Genomic DNA, 24,389 nt, shown 5'->3' with positions numbered 1-24,389 from the left:
ACCGCAGGCCCAAAAATGTCTAACAATGTAGGATATGTTATTCCCAGTTTGGTAAGCAGTTTTACTATAGAAGATGTTTAACAGTAGTGATACACTTTTACATGCCACATGCAGGGATTTTATAATCCTATTAGACCTTATTAGAGTTTCAATCATAGTTAAACAGCACATGCATCCAGGCTTCACAGGACAGTCTCGTGGACTGAACAGATATTTAACAATATTCTTTCATGCACTTTTGGTAGGGGTTTGTTAAGAAAGAGGGAGAGAAGCAGAAGAAGTAGGAATAAAGAGGTGTGAGTAGGACAGCGAGGTCAGTGGGAAACTGGTTGGCAGTACTCTACCTGTATCAGTCTGTCTGCCAGAGCGGCACTCTCCTACAGCGCAGCGCAGAGAAACAAGAGGGTGAAAAGAAGAAGAGAAGAGAAAGTGAAAGACAGTAAACCACAACACAACCCCAGAGGAAATTCAAGGAAAGAAAGGGTTCACAGGTCAATCGTAGAGAAGTGTGTGGAAAAAAAGGGCCGGCAGTGACATCACAGAGTGTTTCAGAGAGCAGCAAAAGATTAAATTCTGCTGAGTGCAGGAGCAGAAGGAAAGAAATTCTAAGCCACAAACGCACACACACACCAACGAGATGGCAAAACGACAAAAAATCTCACGAATTTCAACCCACAGTGTTATCTGTCAGTGTTTAACTAGGTCATTTCTGATCAATGAGTCCTGCGCTGAGCAATCTGATTTATTTGAGCATTTAGAAAAGCTGGAATCAAAACCCGTCCCTTACCTTCTCTAGTGTCTCGATCCTCTGCTTCAGCAGCCTGTTTTCTGTGCGTAACCTCTGAACAGAGAGAGAGAGGCACATGCCATTTATATTGCCTATTTTTTTTTTTAATCTCACAAATAGTATATATGTCCACATCATGCACAAATACATAAAATACACAAATAGCTGAGCATACACACCTTGATCTCAATTTGTTCCTCCATTTCTTTGTTCTTGATTGTGGTATATTCTTTTTCAAGTCTAATAAAAAATAAACAAAACGGGATAATGCTAAGTTAGAACAACACTTCTGTTTGTTGCTGTGCTTCGAACATAGAACAGGGATCTTGCTCTCTCAACACAACAAGCACACATCAAACACAGAAGAGAGTGTGCTGCAAAACAAGACAGGAGAACAAATGCTCCTGGGCTACATGAGCCTGTCAGGCCTGAGTCTTACTGGTCGTTAGTTGAATAATGTGCGCTCTTACTTCTTCATCCTCTTGGGGTTGTATTTGACCTGGTAGGCCCTGAGGATCAGCTTATCTGTGCAGCTGTCAAACTGGTGGGGGATCACCTTCTGGAAATGCTGCAGACCCCGAGGAAATAACAAGATTAGAGAGATTAAGACAGACAGAGATGCTCATTTATATTTTATACAGAAGCAGGCAACACATGAGTTGTGAAGACGAGCACATTGGCCCGATTGATGATTCTAATTAGCTGACTTTCACTGTTAATAAAAAGGTATATATATTGGTATATCAATTAGTTGCAGAGATTAGGTTTACATACACATTTATTTTTGATGAGACTTTAGATATTTTTCGTTAAAAAAGCAATAATTCTCTGGTAACAGATTGTGACATTTGTAGATTTGTTGCTTTCTTTGGCAAAAAAGATAATAAAGTGATTGGCTTTTAGGTTGAAAATGTTTGTCAAATAAAACAAATAATTTGAAGAACTTAAACAAAGCTATAGCGAAATTATAATGGCCTTTTATCACTAAAGTCATAAAGTAATCGACACACCGGTTGTTCAATAATCAAACGCATAATCATTGACGAGTAGTCAAAGATGAAATGATAATTAAAAATGGCTGTAGGTGTCTTTTATGATACCACCAAAAATGTTGTGTTTAATTATATCTCACACACACATATCAGGAGAAAATTCACCTGTTTGGTCGTTTATTTGTTGTTGTATAAAACTGCAGCAGCTTACCTGCGACATGCCCTCCATGTCCAGCTGAATGAGGTCAGTCTGGTTGTACTGCAGGATGGCCAGGCCCACACGGAAGATAATCTCTAGGCCCTGCAGACAGGACATCATCTTTCATTATGTGTGCTCAGTAAACTCAGAGAACAGGTTAGTGAATTATAGACAGTCAAAAACACGTTTCCTACCTCATACATGAAAATATCGAAGATGCGGGTGGCGACAGGAAGAGGGAGGAAGGTGAGGAAAAGGGTGAGGAACCAGGACGAGGCATACATGGAAGTGTGGAAACTCTGGGATCGAAAATGGACGTTGAGCTCTGGAAGTTGCTCCTGAGGAATAGAAGGAATATGATTAGAAGTCTTGAAGGACATCAAAACTGAAAGTGATGTGCTGAAGATATGAGTGAAGGATTTGCTGCCCCTGTGTGGATGAGTGTTACACTGCAGGCCTCTCTTCTTTACCTGAAGCAGATACTCAAACTGGTAGATGCAGAGGCCCAGCTCGGCCATGCTGGGTTTGAACAGCTCCCTCAGGCGGTACTCCTGCATCAAACGCACAAAAACACAAAACGCCTCCTCCTCAGGCATCTAGGAGGAGGTGAGAGGGGTGAGTAAAGTTTCCTCATTAGGTATAAAAAGACATTGCTTATGTTAAACAGTTTGTTATACAGTGGGTCCCATAATTCCCTGTTAACTTTGAGACACAACTCAAAATCCTGCTGCATAATAAGCAGTTTTTAGTAGCAGAGAAATCTAAAGGGAGTGATAACAATGAACCTTAGACATACTGAACTGAGCCTTCAGGCTAAATCAGTTTCATGACATATTTCATCATTACCTGCATAAGCAGCAGACCAACGATGAATGCACTGCCTTGGCAGTAGCCCACCTCTCGATCCACCAGAGAGTATGCCTGAAAGACACAAAAACACACACATTAGTTTTCAGATGTGTTGTATTTATAGAAAGCAGCACAGATGACCTCTGTAATCCAGACCGACTGTGAGCAACAGGATCAAAAGTCACCAGAGGTCCATCCATTTCCTGTGCAGCTCATCTAATAGGAAACTTGACTGATGCGGAGCTGCTCAACAAGCTTGTTTCCATGACTGCAAACAACAAATGTGTTCAATGCTTCGTAAACAAAATGACATTCGGAAGCCTGGAACACGCACAATGGAGAAGTTAATTACAGCCCTTCAAATCCTCGCAGTTCAATTAGTCTTTGTCTGAATGGCTACAGGAAGAGATGTTTCAACATGGCATTCTGATTACATTCATTAGTATTATAATATAAAATAAATTATCAATATATTTAAGAGAGCTAATGAAGATCAACGCTAAAGATTCATGTATTTATGAGCAGGTTCTGTTTTGTTTGTATTGCAAAGATGCGTGGACATGCAGGCAAAGCAACACACATTATTGCTGTTAACGCACAAAGAAACAAGTGCTCTGAAGGACATGAGAGACTGCAATTAGCTATTTTAAATGTTACAAAAATAAGCTTTAAAAATGTTTCATGTATTCAACACATTGTTCTTGGTACGGATCCCTACCATGATTATTTCTATATAAATGGAAATTAGAGTAATGATAAAAAAATTATCATACACAATGTGAATATTGGAATTGCAATATCAGTCGAAATAATGATATATTTTGTTCTAATACCGTCTAGCAGAACATTACTTGATTTAGTAAATGAGTAGTATTTAAAACACTGTACCAACAGTCAAACACACATACACGTGGACACCGTGTCACCTCGTCATAGCTGCTACTTATCCGATGTGAGATGCTGCCGTGCTCACCTTCATGACGTTGAAGAGGACTTCCTGCCCCAGGCTGTCCTGGCCTTTGAAGAACTCGTGCTCGGGGTAGGTGCGGGCGATGTCTCTGCGGATGAGCTTCTCGCACGGGGACGACATCTTTAGCAGCTCCGAGTACTGGTTCTTCACCGGCATGTCGGTGGCGTTGCCCAGCAGCTGCCAGACGATGGCCCGGAAATGGTGAGGGATGCCTTTCCTGATCAACTCCTGCAGGGCGACGAGAGACATTCAAGAGGATTAATACCACCCTCCTTTATGTGGTGAGGGACACAATTTCGAGGCATCACTTGAGGATGAATTAATCATGGTATAATGATGCATTTACATATCTAAATTACAATGATGTTATAATTACAGCCACAACAACCACATTAAGATGTAAAACTTTTCATAATTACTTTAGTTTTTCTCAAGTCCAACATTTAAACCAATCACCCCTTTCTCCGTTTATCCTGATAAATACATTTGAACACAAAGCCAGACTCTTTGTAGGATTTGAAAGCAGCCTGTGTCATTTTGCCCTGACTCATTCTGCTGTCCCTTCTCTCATCTATCTTCTCTTCCCCTGGGTTTCTTCTTTTGTTACAGAGGACACAGAAAGACACAGAGAAAAGGAGGGGAGAGAGAGAGAGAGAGGATTTCTTCTTTGTAAAGCGACCTTGGGTCTCATGAAAGGCGCTATATAAATCCAAGCTATTATTATTATTATGAAGAGAGAGGGGTATTGGTGCAGTGAAACTTAAAAGGCATTATTGTGTGGCAACCAACTCAAGACAATGAACATGAAGGCTTTTCTTCCACAACTATGGTCAGCAAAAATGAACCCTGGGTTCTCAGAGAACACTGAGCATCAGAAACACATGTGCACACAGCTAAAACACAAACACTGTGACCTTATGAGTAACAACTGACAGATATAAATGGCCAACCAGCCTCTGCATGTTCAGTGAGTCAGGGATTTTGTTCAACTTCCTGTGAAAGAAGATGAGGAGGTTGATAATCTTCTTAATGATGCTCTCATTTGAAATTATATCCTATGACTAATCTTTCAGAAAATGTCGCCCGTGACAACATAACCTTTAATTTGTAATCTCCAGATCTAATCCCCACCTTCAGGAGTTTGTCCTTCTTGCGTCTCCACTCCTCCCACTCGTTGACGATGCGGCCCCACAGAATCCAGGTGTCCTCCTCCAGGTGAGACAGGTTGGAGGAGGCCGAGGAGCTGGACACCAGCGAGGAGCCGCTGTTGCGCCGGGAGCCGCTCATCGACCGCATGGACTTGGAATCAGCCTCCAACAACCTGCGTGGAGAGAGAGTTCATGAGGAGAGGAGCACACTACAGGAGTGAGCTTGTCTAACACAAGCTGGTACACACACTGGAGGGTGGCGGGGAAGCTTAGATGAGCATTAGGAGTCACGGCAGGCAGATATCACACTGAGGCATGAAGACTGTGACAATGTGAGGGTCAGTCCAGTTAGTGCACAACCTTGTAGAGGATCCAGAAGGCTCAGAGCTGTTTAGTTTAAACTACAGAACCAGCGGCTGCCCGATTAGGATATTACTCACACAGCTGACCAAATCAATGCTTAAATTGACAAAAATAAACACCTTTGTATACAGGTCTCTTATATCTTTCGACCAATGCTGCCGTGTCCAAGGTAAGTCTATCTTTCTTATAATGATATGACAAGTTCATTTGAAATAGATACATATCTCATATGCAGTAGTACTTATTCTCCTCATACTGTGCAGAACAATAAGCCAATATTGTAAACAAGGGTGTTGGTTACTCATCTAACTCGCCGCAAGAAAGCTAATTAACATATCTCTCAAAATGTTTTTGCCCGTAACTGTTTTTTTAGTAGTTTTTATCCTTGTTGTTTGTTGGAGTCTGAGTTAGCAGGAGGCAGAGAGGATGTGATTGAAGAGAGCGCTCTTTACCCAGAGGGTGTTGAGGCCCACTGTGACCCTGAGCACCACTACTCTTCGGTATGAACTGGTTGATCTTACACTATGATCTGATCTCACCTGTTCTGCTCCTCCAGTTTGGCCAGCAGCTCCAGTTCATCTGGACTCAGGTTCTCCGAGTCTGCAGGAGAGGCTGCTGGTGCCGAGAGCGTTGCATCATGGGAAGATGAGTCCGGGCTGAGCACCGGGCTTCCAGTCGATGGTGGGTCCTGGTCCATGCCGGAAGGGGAAGAAGGGCACTCCAGATGAGGAAGAGCGCTACCCTCCCTCTCTGGGCTGATGCTGGGTATGGACATGGTGCTGCGGGTGGAGCAGGGTGGGTGAAGCAGTGTGGGTGAGGAGAGACACTCTTCCAGTCTCACTGCTGGTCTCCCTCCTCAGCGAAGCCTGGCTGTCGCCTGATTGGCCACCTGGCTGGCCGTGGACCCAATATGATCAGAGGTCTTCAAACCTGTCATGGAAACAGAAAAAGCTCAATTAAATGACAGACCACAGATTATTTATTAAAATAAATCATAGCAGTGGTCACCATAACGTGACAAATATGCCAAACCCCAAACAGCATGATATGAACAGCCATGATCAATAGAAGCTTTGAAATGAGAATAACAAACAACATTTGTATTATTTATTAATCAGTTGATTATTTATTTTAGGAATGATTTAATCTATTAAAGGACCAATACCATTTACCAAAGCTTTCGGTGATGTCTTTAAATTATGTTAAGTGGTCTTAACTGAAATAATTTACTATGATATAAAAGACAGAAAAAGCAGCAAATTCCCACATTTGAGAGGCTAAAGAGTTTTTTCCTCTTTAACAAAAAAAAGGCAACTATAATGATGTAATGTAATATATATATATTTGTATAAATACCAATGTAATGGTAGACAACTCTCTATAACAGTCTGCCACGTGATTTTGAATACTTCAGTAAAATATGACAACATTTTTCAAGAATGTGATTTTTGGATTATGGGAAAATATTGTTTTGATTAATGGTGCCAACCTCCAACAGACAAACATAAAAGAGTCAAACAAATGAGGGAATAAAGATGACCCTATAGGAAAGTTCCAATCCTTTGCATTTTTAGATTGGGCCCCTAAAAGATATGAGACGTCTTGTTTGGCAAGCACAAGCAAACATATCACCCTGGTCAGATAAGCTGCCAACATGCCGCTCCACACCCTCACTCCATTAACTGCTTTGAAGGAGCGGCTCTTAGTCACTGTGATGACTTCATCCTGATGAAAACATCCCTCACTGCAGACACACTCAGCTACCAGAGAGGTGTTTGTCTACAAACTGAGATGAACAGTTACCCAGTGATGCTTAACACGGAAACAATGTTGCTATAAACAATGGTGATACTCATAACTTCTGTGTAGTATTTATTTCGTCTTTGTAAAAGGGAGTGAAGGAAGGAACAGGTCAGCTACACTCAGTGAGCGTATACATACTGTACACTGTATTCAATTCATATTAGACTGTACACCTTCCAATAGGACTGAGCCATGGTCATACGTCATAAGTAATTAACATGCACATAAAGATAATATATAAATCCAATTAATGATAGAGTGAGTTCAGATGATAACGCAGATGTGACAGAGCTCATAAGCCACTGACCACAATCAGGAAAGTTAAGGGAGATTTTAATTGTTTTCCTTCTCATGTAAACCAGAGAGAGGTATTCAAAACCATAAAACAGTAAAGTAGTGTGTGTTTGTGTCTTCAAAGTTATGTATGTTGCTTGAGGGCATACAAGGAAAATATATTCATGTGATATGTGCAATATTGAACTTGCTAATGCTAGACAGCCCATCTTAACCCTTTGCTTTGCTTTACCCATCATATTCATCTTAATTAATTCATGAATAAGACAGATAGCTGGACATTAGGGGGCAAAGAGGAGATGTCATACATGCCAGAGTTAAATGTCTCTGAGCTTTGCTATTGCATTGCATATGGCAGCTACTTAAACCTCTCACCAAAAGATAAATAAAGACAAAAGGTGACACACACACACTACACTCACCACTTCACACACACACTAAACACTTGCAAGCTCTGCTTCTTTCTCAATCTGTGCTGCAGCAGCAATCAGAGAGGCAGCAGAGGAGGAGGTGCAAGTGGTCACTGGAGAAACTGAGCCAAAAGGCCAAGCTGCTGCTCTGTAATAGGGAGCGAAATGTGGAGCTGCAGTCCCCTCCCCAACTCTCCCTCCTCTGCATTATGGAGAGCAGCTCCTTCACAGGGGAAGCCTGTGGAAATTACCTCTGGCAACACACTCAAACACATATACACACAAATGATTCAGGCGACCAGCTAATAACATGGACTCTGGAATAATGCATATATTGGTACTTCTGCAGAGGACAGAAATCCCAGACACACAAAAACAGTAGTTGCCATACAACAAGAACATTAATTGATCGACAAATTCCATATTGAACAGTCCATGCATTAGAGAAGTTAAAAACAATGCAATGAAGAATTGATTTTGGTCGTGTAATCAACTGTGAATGTTGAGAGAAACATACAGAAGCAGGCAGGGAGAGCAGAAAAATAGCCTGCAGGAGAGAAGAGGGGGAGAAGAGCATGACAACAGTCTGCACAGGGAAACACTGCATGGGAAAGAAACAAGGAGCACATTCATGCATAGAAAGCAGCCCGATCAAAAGAGCCATTAACGAGTCAATGAGACCAATCACATTTGTAAAAGGGCTCCGTCAAAACAAGTAACATCTTATAAAACATCCTTGTATCAAAGTTATTCCACACACACACACACACAAGGTAACATGGCTTTTCCCTGCTATGGTAGTTATTTACAGCTCACTACTCGTCTGTGGCTGAACGACTGCAACAGACGGCCTTTTCTTCTAAATCATCTGACATAAGGTTGAGCCTCAGGCAGTGATGCATCTGCTAGTCACATTTTCACATCGATCCTGGCAGAGCTTCATTTATGACAAAGTGTTTAACTGTACCAAACACTACACCTCCATCTTAATACCCAGATACCCTTCAATGACTGGACAGTAGAGCGGGCTGATGTTAACTATCCTGGCCAGTCTGGGATACTTTAAATCAAAGAGAGAGAAACATTATGATGTTGATGAGGCTGGCTCTTTCTTGACAGTGCTAAAATTATTATTGAGGAGAGTCTCTACTTCAGATCAATATTGGGATTAAGCAGAGTGAATGAGTTGCCAAAGCCATCATCGTTATTTCAGTTGGAAGTTATATCAGCGATAGAGAGTCATAATCCATCCAGGAATTCTGGGTAATCGTTTGCATTATTTAATCACAATTCTTACATTATCTATATATTGTCTGTGAGAGCGCATCATTTTTCTATCATTCAATGGTCAAACTTGATTCTTTTAAATGGGACTAATCATGGCAATTGCATCAAAAGAGACCAGATGAAATCCAGCTGTGTATCACAATCAACATTAACTAAACCTTAGCAAACCGTATCACCTTACCTTATATCTTAAATGTAAAACCAAGGACATAATAGCCTCCCATATCGGCCACTTGTTTGTTATACTTGTTTAAAATGATTTTTTTTTTATTATGGCTACACTTTCCCTTAGTCAATCAATTCCCATGCTAGCTACCTACTCAGAGCGCTGACTATCACAGGAGTTCCCAGGGATTACATCCATATCACATTTCATTTTTCCAGCAGCCCTCCAAGGTTTGAATACCAACAAAATATATATCAAAACAGTCAAAAACAACAACAATCTGCAAATGGTATTTAAAATCCACTACATTTTAGGTGCAAAAAAGCAAAAACGTTGGTTATGAGGTCTGGATTTCTTAAAAAAGGACAAGATCAGGTTACAGTAATATCTGGTTGCTGAACTGCATTTAAAAACAAAACAAGTGCCATGAAAGAAGCTCAAGCATTGGCCTTGTAGCAGCAGGAGTACAAGAGACGAGATGCTTCAAAGAGATTTCAGTGCTATTCAGCTGTGTCACTGTGGTCAGACCACCACACTGTAAAAGGTGTGAGTCATGCAGGAGATCAGCAAAGTGATCCTAAAGTGGATTTTTTTTCTCAATTTCTCACACACACACACACACACACACACACACACACACACACACACACAAATGGAAGGACATTGTGAAGGTCTTGGACAAAACAAAACAAGCCAGGTTTTTGTTGGCTGTTGCTCTGTAGCAGGCTCCCCCACAATGTCGTTGTGTACTTGGGATAAACTGCAGAGGACTGTGAGATAAAAGGGAGTCAGGGGGACAGTAATTGTAATCCCTTTTAACCTGTTAAGCCCGTGTGTCTTTACACGCATGCTTAGTGTGTGTGTTACATGAAAGGTTACTGTTTTAGCATGTCTTCATGCCTGGTCTGCCATGTTTAGTTTCACCTTGGCATGTATGGGAGAGGTGTGTTGAGTCCAGCTGTGTGATAGTTGTATGCCTAATTTTGAAAGTTTGTTTAGTCTCTCCTTGAATGACATCAACACGCACAATTATGCTATTGTGTAAAGTCTACGCCTGAACGCATCCAATGTGAGCTCTCACTGTCTACAGAAACAGACAGCGCTATTGTTTCCGGGTTCTCACCACCCTGACACGCAAAATCACACACTATCTCCAGTTATCCAACATGAACCCACATCCACTGTGCTCCTCTGTGTTTTGAATGTTGTAGCTATGTTGTGCATGCAAAGCCTAAAGCTGGATGTGTCTGATTTACAAAATACTTTTCATCGATGTAAAGAAGCTTTCACGGTCTCCATCTGGGCTTGGAGACGTTGAGCCACCCTAAGGCAATTAAAATAAAACAGAAACCCTTTGATCTCCCACCTAAAGCAGCTCCATCTTATTTCCGTTCTGCAAAATAAGCAAAGACATTCACTACAGTAATATATGACATGCTATCACAGACATTCTTAGACGTAAATTATTACCCAAGAGGCCGAAAAATAGACTGGAAAAACCTCACCAGCCATTTATAAAGGAAAAACAGACAAATCAGCTGGTTTTCACCGAGATCCCGACCCCTCTGATGTGTCACCCCCTCTCTCTTCTCCTGTCACACCCCCCCCCCCCCACCCCCCCCCCCCCCCCCCCCCCCCCGTCTATGTGTGTGTATTTTACCCCCGGGGCCTTCCATCCCTGACATTAAGGGCACCCTCTTTGTTAATCCGAGGCTGCTAACCTCGTTGTTGTTCCAGCTCATGATTTCATGTTTTGTTAGTGACACGTGGGCTGTTCATTTCCACACTATTCATCTACTGGACCGTCCATCCTTGTGACCGCACGTTGCTCAAAGCGTCTCATTGTAAAAGGAGGGATGTGTGTTTACTGATACTGCTGCTCAGAGCTCTCCTCTTCAGTGTTTGTGAAAGCAATAACTGGAATCAGGATGACTCGATTAGCTCAAACCGATTCATGGAATTAGGTCTTTGATGCACTGATGCAGACATATTGACAAGTTAAACAGATGCCACATGTAGGGCACAAAGGCAATAGAGTAGTAAGTAGTTACAAATCAATTTGTTTAGAATAAAAGGCAGGCTTTTAAAAAACCTTACAGCATTTGACTGACGTGGAGGAAAGTAACCTAGAATACCTAGTAGGGTAATTTGAGATACTTGTACTTATTAGAGTATTTCTCTTTTATGCAAGCTAAAACATATACTTGTACATTTTACAAAATGTAACAGCTATAGTTATTGGTTACTTCTACTATAAGGTTTAACACATAATGAATGATACTTTATTATAAACTAAACAGACCCCACACCATGGTACGGTAAAGATTAGCCTCAATTAGATTTGTAGTTAAACATTCATTTGACACTTACATATCACTGCAAAAATGTATCAAACAAATCTGCAAAACTTGCATAATGAGTATTTTGTTCCCAAAAGTTTTGTTCTTTACCTAAAAGAGTATTTAGCGTTGCACTCCTATACCATTGTTGAGCTCACAGTGGACGGTTTAAGAAAGAAAATGATCAAAATCAATGTAATGCTTCATGTTCATGTCTCTGTGTTCTGGGAATGTCAACCTAACAACCCATCAGCCTTCCAGCATCATCATTACGGTAACAGCCATCATGTACAGACTGCAGTGTATACAGTTGATTATAATTGGTAGCTCATTTATATTTCTACCATGCAACAAATGCATTCTGGGATTTTCAGATGAGAGTTAAGGATGACATTAAGCCTGAATGAGGAGGAGACACATTTGGTTCAATCGAAGAGACACTGACGACCAATGTTTTCCAGACTTTGCTCCTTAGATCTACCGACAATGTTCACTTTATGTGAGTAATGCTTTCCTGCTCCAAATTTAGTTAGTATGCCTCTCCAGATGAGTCGGTTCCCGAGTGCCACTTTGAGAGGAAATTGTCTCGAAATAGCCATCCCCACAACCCATCAATTACTGTCAAGTGCAAGCAACTCACTTCTTTTCCAACAATGAATGGCCATTGCTTTGCTTATATTTTCTTAATATTTTGTAACTAAAAAAGGCATGATTTAACAACTGCAACATCCACTTATCAAGCACTAATCTCAAAACTGGATTACATGAGAGTGCCATGGAGGATAACTGCTGCAAACATGCATGTGATGCTAAAGCTATGACTGACATTAGTTTTCCGGCTGCATTCATTATATTATCTTTTAATTTGATACTTTCCCAGCAGTGCTGACACAAATGCTGGTGAGTAGCTGAGCTGCTTTTTGAATTAGCCATTGTGATGACACAAATATATACAAGCATTATAAATGGCTGTGTGAGGGGAAAACAAACACTACTAATCCACAAACAACTTCTCAGAAATGAATCCATTTGAATATTGTGTTTGTTTAATTTGAATGCAAAACTAGCCCAGGACTCCTTAGGGAATGATACAAACTAAACCACTTCTCAACCTCAAAAGTCTGTTGACATCTAAATGTGTTTACTCCAAAGCACCGGCTCTTTCACGGCCCATCAGCTGACTCATCACGTTACAGGTGGATTGTGCAAAGGAAGCATCATTAACCGCTTGGTGTGCAACACAGGTTTCAAAATGCCCGTCTCTCTCTCTCAGTAACACGTCTGTGTTGTTAATCATACATATGTCCACTCTGCGATAAATCATTTCCTCATGTTTGTTTTAAACAACAACACATGAAATGCTCCGACCTTTTGTACAGAGGCAGCATGTCTGCACCCGTCCACCTCTTGATTCACAGATATCTTGGTAATTATAGCCATACAAAATTATACACATTATAGTAATGCCATCTGCTTATGAAATATGAGTCCTTACTGTTTAGTGTTAACCACTAACAATTGTCCCAGCAACAGTGGTGGAATGTAACTTAATACATTTACCCAAGTACTTGAGTACTGTTTTGCATCCACTTTATGCTTGGACCCTCACAACATTTCAGGGGAAATTACTGTTCTTTACATCCATTTATCTGATATCTTACATTTCTTTTCAGATTAGGATTATACATAACAACGTCGTACTCGTATACATTACACATGTTGAACCAGTGTTTTCTAACCATTATAGCTGTGACCCATTTAAAAAATCTGCTTCTAATTGTGATAATCCTTATCACATTTCAGATGTGTTGTAAGGTATGCATTCGTGGATAAGTACTCGCCACATATCACTATGAAGAACAAGTATTTCTACCTTTGATACATCAGGTTTACCTGCAGAAGGGTTCCGAGTAGTCTGCCTAATGTTTGCCTAAGGAAACAACGTTAGGCAATGCGACATATCAGCTACTGGTTGAGTAGAAGGGAAGGTAATATCCAGAGTAGAGCTCCTCTACACGATTATAATGGCCCTATATGCATATTTCAGCCTCATTATTGTAACATAAATTGCATGTTGGATTTTTAAATCCAACCTGCAGCGGTTGGAAAATGAGATCACGATTCAGTCAGGGTAAAATCTGCAAGGCTGCACGGATTCAGTCACAGATCTGCAGCCTACATGAACAATGGCGTAGAGAGAGGAGCGCTGCAGTCGTAGTGAGCAGCAGGTCATCAAGTTGCTCCATGTTTCCATGTGTCAGCAGAGAAGATGAAGTGCAGTGCACAGTCAACAGTCGACCCACAAGCCAGCCAGCAAAAACAAGCCAGAGCCAGGAAAGGACTTGATACTGTAGGCTCTGTGGGATAATATTTAATTACACAAAATCAACTTTTAAAACAGTTCAAATGTACTTTGAACACCTTCTGTGTGGATGGTGCTGCCTTTTAGCACAGGCAATATAGTCGAGGTAGATGAGAGAAAACGGCACAATCATCCAAATCAGGCCCCTGATATATTAAAGAGCTGATTGTGGCAAAAGTAAATTGATCTAAAATTATTTGATGACTTTTGTATTGACTAATGCACTAGTTTCCTGGTTCACGCTTCTCATCTGCTCATTTCTTTAGTGCTATTGGTCTCAGAAAAAAGACGTATGAAGACATCAGCTTGGGCTGCGACATATGAAGGATCACTTGGTAATTCATTGGTAGATGAGGCCTTTATTTTGTCCTTATTTTGTACTACAACAAAAAGACTTACAACGATATCACACTGCACCCTTTAGTCAAACAGTCAGTTAGCACTAGATAAAACATGAATTCCTTATTCATTTACGAAACGATACGGATTGATATTTTGTCGAAAGGCTAAATCTGGTATATTTCAGATAGTCGATGTTTTCAAGCAGCATTGAAGCTGAAAAACTGAAAACTTGCATATAAACAGTGTTAGTCTTTGTAATAACAGCACGGGATAATTATTGTCTAACTGCTGCTGCAAACGGCAGTTAAAAAAAAGAGTCATATGATTGATTTTTCATCACAAGGTTTCTTGTTGACATAAGATAGTAGTAGTGGAGTCGAAATTAGATCTAATTTTAAGCTCAAGAAAAGATAGTGTCACCCTTATTTGAACAATTTATCAAAAAGAAGGCCTTGTTTAGGACAACATGCTGGAAATCAATCAGTCCATTTTTGTTGTGACCTGTACGTGGCTCCTGTGCATGTCCCTGTTCAACAACCAAACACAGTGGCAGATGATAATAAACCTGGACAGCAGCAGGCAGACAAACTGTAGAGCTCAGGGACACGGCTGCAAGATGATATCCCTCCTCCCGTTCTTGCTGGAGGCCAAACCCGCATGCAGACATTTAAACAGACATTTAAACACACACAACACACCACACCACACACCACACACACACACACACCACACCACACACACACCACACACACACACACACACACACACACACACACACACACACACACACACACACACCACACCACACACACACACACACACACACACACACACACACACACACACACACACACACACAACACACACACACACACACACAACACACACACACACACACACAACACACACACACACACACACCACACACACACACACACACACACACACACACACACACACACACACACACACACACACACACACACACACACACACACACACACACACACACACACACACACACACACACACACACAAATCTGAGACTGTTTATCCTGACCAGATCCTATTAGCTTACAGGCTCTCACACGGATGAATAATATGGCAACAGAGTGCATAGGAAAAGGTTAACTGGAATGAGTCTGGGTGTGCTTGTTGCGTGTCACAGATGTAGTATGAAGTATTTTGTGTGCATGGGATCTGATAAAGAAGTTTCGAGGCAAACAAGGTCACCAGGATGTGAGAATCAGATACCTATTTCCTTGTTGGTGTAATGTGTGAGATGCCTTTCAAAAGTTGAGTGGATTTCACAGATACACTTGAGAATAATATCACTCTCATACAAGGAAATGATTAACCCATTACTTTGTGGTACATGTTCTTAGTCATGGGGAATTTAAGCGATAGTAGTCAACAGAGTAAGATGATTAATTTATTGAATGGTTTCCCCACTGTTGTGGGGAGATAAGAGACCTGAGAGAGCTCTTTCATTTTGTGAAGTCAGCAGTATCCTTAATCTCTCCAAATCATATCCCAAAAGCTGTGTCAGTTCCCTACAGTTTGTTCCACTTGGGAGGTTTACAGTATATGTGCCTGGCCCAGATTAAAAGCACAGTCATTTGAGGAAGTGTTTTTTTCAGTACTCAGAGAAAGGCTGGCTTCCAGTCTTACAAGCCAAACACTTAAAAAGGGATTTACTGCTATAGACACTCTTGATAAGATGGATAAAGTAACACCAATGACAATTTTAGCTACAGCAAGGAGTCCAGTGTGTGGTGTATATCAAGGACAGTTCCACAAAAACCTGTATAGAAACACAGAGGTGGATAATAGCCCCTCTGCTGTCACAACAGAAAATAAGCCATTTTTAAAGGTGACACTGGCTCCTACAGTGTGCGGTTCAGACCTGGTGAGCCTGTAATCCTATTGCCTGGGTTGTTGGGACATGACAGCTCGTTATCCCGGCCTGCTGTGGCTGGAGAATGCCTGAACAACAGGCCTACATGCTCTGCAGCCGACTCATGGCTCAACATCTGTGGCCAAAATGACACATCATAACGCTCTGTGTGCGGCAGCAAATGTCCCGGCTTCCCTCACCAAAATACGCTTGTGTAACGACATTAACAATTAGGTCGCAGAGATATATGCCTTAGCAGTAAATACGGTTTACAGCCTAATGAAGGGGCCGTGTCTCCGCTGGCATGCCGTACAGTGGAATTTTTCCCTGAAATAAATGGAGCAGACGGATGCTGTTGATGGAGCTCCGACAGCCAACAGTGTGTTGCTATGTGGGCCTGTGCAGTTTTCACGTTTAATGTATACAAATTAATAAGCTATTGGGCCGGTAAATAGGTTCCACACGATAACATTGACATCCCATTCAAAAATAAACACCTCAAATAAACAAATAAATGCCTACCTGGACTCCCTTTCCATAATCAGAGCGGTGCGTTTATAGTCGCTCCAACATCGGCCCGTCGTAAATGTCAAAGGTGTGTTTGTTATCGGCTAATTAAAATCTTAATAGACCACCGAAGACAAATGCAGGGAGACGGTCCAGCGCAGTGCCATCGTCCTGCCGCCGCTCAACCGGGAGACAGCGCCGCGTCGCACAGCTGGAGAGGCCCGTGTGTGGGACTTGAATTGAAGGAGGACAATATTTCCGTAGAGATCCGCTAAAATAGCATGGCAGCCGTTCGATGTAGCCTGTGGTTCAACGGGGATATGGCAAAAACGGCAGCATCACTCATTACCGAGTAAATCACACCGAGCTGGCGTCCTTTGCCTTCTGCTAAGCACCAGGCGGGGCGCACCAATCAGGTGGCAGATTTGGATTAGATTGGCATGTCAGAGGCCAATGGGCTTTTCTGACTGCCAGATTCCGTTGGATTGACAACACAGACAGCCAATCAGTGTTGAGCTTTATTTAGAAGGAAGGCAGGGCCTGCAGGTGTCGTACAGCGGTGTAAACTTTAGGGGATTTCTGTGCATGGCAACTAAACGATTAATTATGTGACAAAAATGTATATGTTATAACTTATTGTGCCAATCTCTGGCTCTGTGAGGTATAATGTCATAGCAACTAACTGTAGTAGTGTCATAACTACAAGCGCCTGTATTCTGTATTGCTATTTTCAGTGTCATTTCTTTAAAAACAATTACTTTGTGTTCTTTTTTTGCTAGTCATTGTATCACTAACAGCCAACATTAGTTGTAGTGGTTCTGTGTAAACTGAGCTTTTCCTGAGATTGGCAGCAGGTAGCATATCACTGCATAGTGGTGAATTAAGGGCATGCAGTCCGATGTAGTCCTTTACCTCAGACAAAACAAACAAAAAATTGAAAAAATGTACAAGACACATATTACAATAATGCAGAGTAGTCCCCAAAACCCTCAAAAAATACTTTGTCTTGTAATTTTTTTTCTTTTCTTTCGTCTCTGTGTTCATGGTTACAGCCCACTAGGCGATATTGAATTTAGGATTAGACTTCAGGCACAAACAATTGAAAAGTTAACAGCTGAAGCATGGATTTCAGGTATACCTTTTCATTAATTAAGTGTCTTTTTCTCCAAATGCAGGTCAGGCAATGTTATAGCCTCAGAACCTACGTATGTGCCTGCATTTGTTGTCCTGTAATGCACATAACAGTGTTGTTAACCCAGTATGGGACATTTAAGAAAGTAATACTCAACTCCCCTTTTTCTGAGGGCTGAAAATTAATTGGAAATACAGATTTGATCCTGTGACCTTCCACAATAGTAAAAACAATGATATCGTATGGTAAGAGAGCATCCTTAATCCAGTTCTAATTAGTAATAGCAATGTTTTTTTACCTTAGGCAGGCCTTGAGGGGTATTCTCTGCCTTTGTATTAAGTACATTTAAAGCCATCTGTCCCCTGCCCAAATGGGTTGACTGTATTGCCCCCAAGTGGCCAAATTGGTTATTGCAGCGACTTCCACGATTCTGACCAATCACAGCCTTGGAAAAGTGGACGATTTAGAGACGCTGTTGTTTAGAGACAGATGCCTTCATGTTTTATCGCAAATAACGTAATTCTCGTTCTAAGAATATGGACCGGTCTGTTTGCATAATCAGAGCTTTGTCTAGCATCACAAATCACTCCCCTTATATTTTTGTTGCGTGAGGTCTTCCGTTGATATCGGGCAAAACCTCTAACACGGTATTTTGTACAGCCATTGGTTCACACCGCAAAGAGAGCGTCGGATTTTTCGAGTTGTACCTGAACATACCATACATGTGTGCGCACTCTACTGTGAATCCTTGGTAGCTCCGTACGCACATAGACATCGGCGGGACACATAACTATCACAGCAAGGTAACGTTGTATTCAATGTATACTATTCTTATACAACAAACTCACCAGAATGCAGCTGCATTAAAATGTACCGAGACATGCGTGAAATTCGTTGTAGAGTTAGCTACAGCTGGGACTAATATTGGCGTTGGTAGCTACCAAGCTAGCCATATTAACATTAGCTTTGTTTTGAGTTAGGCAATTAGCCATAGTTATCTAGTTATAGTTTTGTTTTTGGACGATTCGTCCAATATACAATACTACACAGCGAACGACGCGATGTTATATAAGTAACATAGTAAGATACGGTAGACAGTACTGTTGCTTTTATTGTTTGTTAAATGAATGCGTCAGTCACGTTCATAGTTAGCTGCTAGCATGCTAACTAGCCGGCTTGAATGAAAGAGAAGGACGAGGATAACACCAGTCGGCCATCATATTCAGTCAACCCAATTGTAATAACTCAAAGGGATCACTTTATAATGTGTTTTGAACCGACAGGTTAATGTTCAACTGCCTTTTCCAAAGACTCAGTTCATTTATTTTGATGCGAAACACGGCTGCGGCCTGCTAACGCCAAACGATCCAAATGTACGACAGCTGAGCAGGCTTCTGATCAACTTAGCATCAAGCTAGGATCGACATCTTTCTGAGTTATATGCTTTTTGTAAAGAGCGGATTCATGATCACACATAAGTTAAAATGAGAATGTTAAAGAGAATACCAAATGTATATATACAAAAAGCATTGTAACATTTATTAATGTAAGAAGAAATTCACAATTTAAATAGTCCATGACCACCTGGCCTTCATCTCAAATATTAAGCTTGCACTTAATAGAGGATTGATGTATGTTTATCGTTGTGAGATATAGATTCGCTTATATACATGTTGTTCTTACAGATGGCCGAGACAGACGTTGATAATGAACTTCTGGACTATGAGGAGGACGAGGAGCCCCAGGGAGTTCCCGAGAGTGGGACCCCAGCAACCAAGAAGGAAGTGAAGGGGTCATACGTATCCATTCACAGCTCAGGGTTCAGAGACTTTCTCCTTAAACCCGAGCTTCTCCGTGCAATTGTTGACTGTGGTTTTGAGCATCCCTCAGAAGGTGAATAGCTTACAACTACATCCACCAATTTATGCCCTACACCTCCAAACATACTCCTACTACTTCCGGTGCAGTTATAAAGTAGAGAAGAAAGAACATGTTTGTTTGATAATTTCACTCACCTTAATTGCCATTTTTTTAAAATTTTCAGTCCAACATGAGTGTATTCCACAAGCTATCCTGGGCATGGACATCCTGTGTCAGGCCAAGTCTGGTATGGGAAAGACAGCAGTGTTTGTCCTTGCCACCCTGCAACAGATAGAACCTGTAGATGGCCAGGTGAGTTGGTCATATCTTTTTTTTCTTGTCTTACCTGCTTAGGGGTCCTTTTTTATTTGAGTGTTTAACATTGACTCCACTTATTAAATCTTACTCTGGATTCCTTTTTGTTGCTATGAAATTTGCATTCTCTGTTTGGTGATCAGGTCGCATGCCCAATGCACTCAACATTGCATAGACAATGTCCCTGAACAAAGTTAAGAACACATGTTTTAAAAACCTATTACAGGGAACAAGACAAGCCAACTAGGTATTTATTAAATACAACACATCCTACATGGAATCAGATGTTTATCATAAATCACAAAAACTACCTGGAAAAAACAAGAAACTACTATATAAAACGTATACATTAAGTTGGGTGCATATTACTCGCCAAAAAATGTTGAGAACAAAAATTATATTGGAAGAGTATGCAGTGTTTCCCACAGAATTTGATTCTATTTGTGGGGGTAAATCAATGTATGGGAAACACTGGTATGTGCTGCTCACATGTATGGATGAATCATCACTACCGATTTTTTTTGGAGATGGACTCAACACTTTTTTTTAATCACTTACACCAATGTCATGATTCTCTGTTTTCCAGGTATCTGTCCTTGTAATGTGCCACACGCGAGAGTTGGCCTTCCAGATCAGCAAAGAGTACGAGCGCTTCTCCAAATACATGCCCACTGTCAAGGTGTCGGTGTTCTTCGGTGGCCTGGCCATCAAGAAAGACGAGGAAGTATTGAAGAAGAACTGCCCTCACATTGTCGTAGGAACCCCAGGACGTACCCTGGCCCTCATCCGCAACAAGACCCTCAACGTGAAGAACATCAAACACTTTGTGCTGGACGAGTGCGATAGGATGCTGGAGCAGCTTGGTGAGTAGGAGGCAAAGTGTTTTAAAGTGATATTTTAGGAAAGTAGCTTTGGTGAAGGACTGTTGGCAGTATGTAAGATAGGGAGGATTTAGTTATTTGTTTCCTGTGTAGTATTATCTTACTTATCATAGTGTCATGTCATCTCTCCCACTACTCATATGTTTGTTCTTTCTCCATAACATCATTTCTAATAAGCTGAAGCTTTCATTTAATATTTAAGAGCTAGTGTGCATTTAATGGAAAAAATAATTGTGTCTTGGCTGGTATGTTTTCATTGTCATCTAATTGTACATTTATTACTTTGTGATTTAAAAAAAAGACCTTCTACCTAATTTATAGAGATATTGAGTATGGCTAAAGCATCTCTATTGCTTTTTATACAAAGATAAACTCAAATGCAGTGATTTATAATTATGGAAGTATTTATTTCTTGTTTCAACAGACATGAGGCGTGATGTCCAGGAAATCTTCAGGGTGACACCCCATGAGAAACAGGTTATGATGTTCAGTGCAACGCTAAGCAAAGACATCCGTCCCGTCTGCCGCAAGTTCATGCAGGATGTGAGTTATCATCAACATATAATGTTTCATGTTTGATTGAGTTATTTCAGTGTTTGTTACAAAGTCCCTCTCAGCTTTGCCCACGTGTGGCTGTCAGTGTCATAAGTGGCCATTTATGAGGGGCAGAGTGATCCTCCTGGGCAGATTTGGCTGGGTCAGGACAGTCATTCCTCCTAGCTCTGCTGCAGTCCAGGAGAACAAGCTTAGCTAGCCACCATTTGTCAAAGCATGCTCCAAGTTCATAAAATGAAGTGGAATTGTAATGTGTCTGTATGTGAGAATAACGTTTGGTTCCTCTTGCTGTGTAGCCCATGGAAGTGTTTGTGGATGACGAGACCAAGCTGACACTCCACGGCTTACAACAGTATTACTGCAAGATCAAGGATAGCGAGAAGAACCGAAAGCTTTTTGACCTGCTCGATGTACTCGAGTTCAACCAGGTATTTGGCACTTATTAATAGACTTGATCAGAATCAGTTATGAACATATTTATTATATTCATTTTAATCTTCATAAAAGAGCTTATTATTCAGAAATGTACATTTGCAGCCCTGATCTTCAAATAAATTCAAAGTTAAATCTTTGTCATGTGGATGTCAGCTACAGACCGTATCTCAATAATGTATCTGCCATTCCCTGGATAAAAATATGAAAGTATTTCCTTTTTGTTCCCTTTCAGGTGGTGATCTTTGTTAAGTCAGTGCATCGCTGTGTGGCTCTGTCACAGCTGCTGGTGGAGCAGAATTTCCCCGCCATCGCCATCCACAGGGGCATGGCACAGGAGGAGCGGTAGGTGCCTTTTTTTATTTCTAATCTTTTTTTCTTGCATTGAATTCCACAGTAGGGTTCCTAATTCAAAGTTCCTCACCATAACAAATTCCCATAACATTACTGTACTCATTTGATAAAATATCATGTCCTTATAAGATTTATGTTGGAAATGACATAGTTTTAAAAGGAAGAAACTTGATGATATTAGTCTTTCTAATATAGAATAATGTCGTACTTATTCTTATTTCCGCTAACCCCCGCAGGTTATCCCGGTATCAGCAGTTTAAAGACTTCCAGCGACGAATCCTGGTTGCCACCAACCTGTTTGGCCGAGGCATGGACATCGAGCGAGTCAACATTGTCTTCAACTACGACATGCCAGAGGATTCTGACACATACCTTCACAGAGTCAGTGCAGCTATATTATTTTCTGTTTTCTATATCATAGATTAAACACAAATCCCATACATGGGCACCGATCTATTAGGGGTGTAACGGTTCACAAACATTTCGGTTCGGTACGTTTTCGGTACAGCAGAAAAAATGATCACAAAACATAAGATATTTGTTTTGGGTTTTTAATTATTATTAAACTGTGAATATTCACTAAAATAAATACAAAATATAATAAAATAAACATTAAGGTGCAGCATTTCGATGAACTGAAATAATCTGTACTTGAACTGTACTGTACTAGTACTCACATAAGCAGCCAGCTTGACATTAGGACTTGCTTGCTTGTCATTGTATTTTCATGTTTTTTTTAAGAAAAATTAACTTGTCCACATTGCTTGCGGAAAGGGCAGATCTGCTGGCACTAATAATGTCCCTAACCGAACCGAAGGGTCCATACCGAATAGTTTCGGTACGAATACGTATACCGTTACACCCCTACGATCTACCCAATTTGCCTTTTTTGTTAATTCATCTCTATAAAAAGATACAGGAAACTGCGATATTAGAATATTGTGCTAGGTTATGTTTTACAATCAGAAGTGTAATTCCAAACTTTAACCTTTGTCCATGGTTATACCCACCCTTTCATTTTCGGCATCCTTTTTTTTTCCTTTAAGCTAAGCCTGTTTTGAGCCCGATCTTCTTTGTACCTCAGGTGGCCCGTGCCGGCAGGTTTGGTACCAAAGGCCTGGCCGTCACCTTTGTGTCTGACGAGGCTGACGCTAAGACCCTGAACGACGTCCAGGACCGCTTCGAAGTCAACGTAGCAGAGCTACCAGAGGAGATTGATATCTCCTCCTACAGTAAGTTCTATTCTCACTCACAAGCTTTACTCCCAGTCAGTGTACATGTGCACTGGTATAATGTTTTTTATGTCGATGTCTTCATCGTTAACATGGTGAAAGCATTAAGCCTAACTGCTGTCGTCTTCTGTTACTGGTAGGAAAAGCTAAATTAAAACAGCCAGGAATCAGTGTGTGTTTGACAAAATTGGGGGGGGCAGTGTTTATGAACCTGGTCAACATTATCATCACACATATTAGTGAAGATGTTGATCTTCTAAAGTACATATATTTTGTGCCCTCAAATACTTAAAACATTGCTTTTTCTCTTTGCAGTTGAACAGTCCAGATGAGTCTGAGGTGTCTTTTCAGTGGAGAACGTGTGTGACCCGTGGTGTGACCGTATTTTGGTGGATGAGAAAAAAAAAAAACTCAACATTTATTTTAAAGTCCCCCTACGACTATATATGTGGCAAGTTCATAATGATAAAAACCTTTTTGTTCTTCGCAGGGTGCTTGTTTTTAGTGTTTTTCATGTTAAAACATGGATTTATTGTTTTGGTTGAAGAAATAAACTTTTTATACCTTATTAATGGTGTTGTATTTCCTTTTGTTTACATATTTAAGCAGTCAGATGTGTTCAGATGTCACACTACACATACCGTAACACTAAACAAGTATCATAAAATACAAAATGTGTTGTAGTTAATTATCCTCACAAGCAGAGGGTGCTATAATCATAGTCTGAAGACATAGCCACTGTTTTCCCTAACAGTTGAGTAGCATGTTCCGGCAATGGTGAACTGTCTGCCATGTTTGAAACTACATGTTCAGTGAAAATAAACCTTGAATGAAACTTGAGCAGCCAGTTTTATCACATGGATGAAGCAACATAAACGTGTGATGGCGACACAGAAGTGTCTTAATCCATAAG

The 24,389-nt window shown here is 40.9% G+C and overlaps 2 protein-coding genes across 3 annotated transcripts in view; one reads left to right on the top strand and one right to left on the bottom strand.

Annotated features, from left to right (window-relative positions):
* The window catches only part of si:ch211-239f4.1 (EVI5-like protein), a 28,674-nt gene extending 11,587 nt beyond the window's left edge, over positions 1–17,087 (bottom strand). Inside the window, exons 1-12 of one of the 2 annotated variants that reach the window (XM_034129288.1) lie at positions 16,731–17,087; positions 5,848–6,238; positions 4,929–5,118; positions 3,801–4,025; positions 2,825–2,899; positions 2,449–2,574; positions 2,173–2,316; positions 1,991–2,080; positions 1,258–1,355; positions 967–1,027; positions 788–841; positions 345–377 (exon numbers count right to left, since the gene is read on the bottom strand). In XM_034129288.1, the coding sequence (XP_033985179.1) occupies positions 345–377; positions 788–841; positions 967–1,027; positions 1,258–1,355; positions 1,991–2,080; positions 2,173–2,316; positions 2,449–2,574; positions 2,825–2,899; positions 3,801–4,025; positions 4,929–5,118; positions 5,848–6,083 (1,332 nt within the window). In that variant the 5' untranslated portion in view covers positions 6,084–6,238; positions 16,731–17,087. The remainder of the gene's footprint in view (positions 1–344; positions 378–787; positions 842–966; positions 1,028–1,257; positions 1,356–1,990; positions 2,081–2,172; positions 2,317–2,448; positions 2,575–2,824; positions 2,900–3,800; positions 4,026–4,928; positions 5,119–5,847; positions 6,239–16,730) is intronic. The other variant, XM_034129289.1, reaches the window with a different exon arrangement.
* A 1,383-nt stretch (positions 17,088–18,470) lies between these two features.
* On the top strand, positions 18,471–24,044 carry LOC117482164 (ATP-dependent RNA helicase DDX39A). Its single transcript, XM_034130166.1, has 10 exons — positions 18,471–18,650; positions 19,533–19,740; positions 19,892–20,019; positions 20,609–20,885; positions 21,328–21,446; positions 21,755–21,886; positions 22,126–22,235; positions 22,481–22,625; positions 23,329–23,476; positions 23,792–24,044. Exons 2-10 carry the CDS (start codon positions 19,533–19,535, stop codon positions 23,806–23,808), a joined length of 1,284 nt encoding a protein of 427 aa, XP_033986057.1. The 5' UTR covers positions 18,471–18,650; the 3' UTR covers positions 23,809–24,044.
* The last annotated feature ends 345 nt before the right edge of the window (positions 24,045–24,389 follow it).

The sequence above is a fragment of the Trematomus bernacchii genome, unplaced genomic scaffold (assembly GCF_902827165.1).
Source record: "Trematomus bernacchii unplaced genomic scaffold, fTreBer1.1, whole genome shotgun sequence".
Lineage (NCBI taxonomy): Eukaryota > Metazoa > Chordata > Actinopteri > Perciformes > Nototheniidae > Trematomus > Trematomus bernacchii.
The sequence above is the reverse complement of the archived record's forward strand: the minus strand, read 5'-3'. Positions and strand labels throughout refer to the sequence as shown.

Coding starts and splice junctions, on each gene's coding strand:
- LOC117482164 (XM_034130166.1), top strand. CDS start 19,533: ATGGCCGAGACAGACGTTGATAATGAACTTCTGGACTATGAGGAGGAC. Junction 21,887..22,125: donor ATGTACTCGAGTTCAACCAG/GTATTTGGCACT, acceptor GTTCCCTTTCAG/GTGGTGATCTTTGTTAAGTC. Junction 22,626..23,328: donor CTGACACATACCTTCACAGA/GTCAGTGCAGCT, acceptor TTTGTACCTCAG/GTGGCCCGTGCCGGCAGGTT.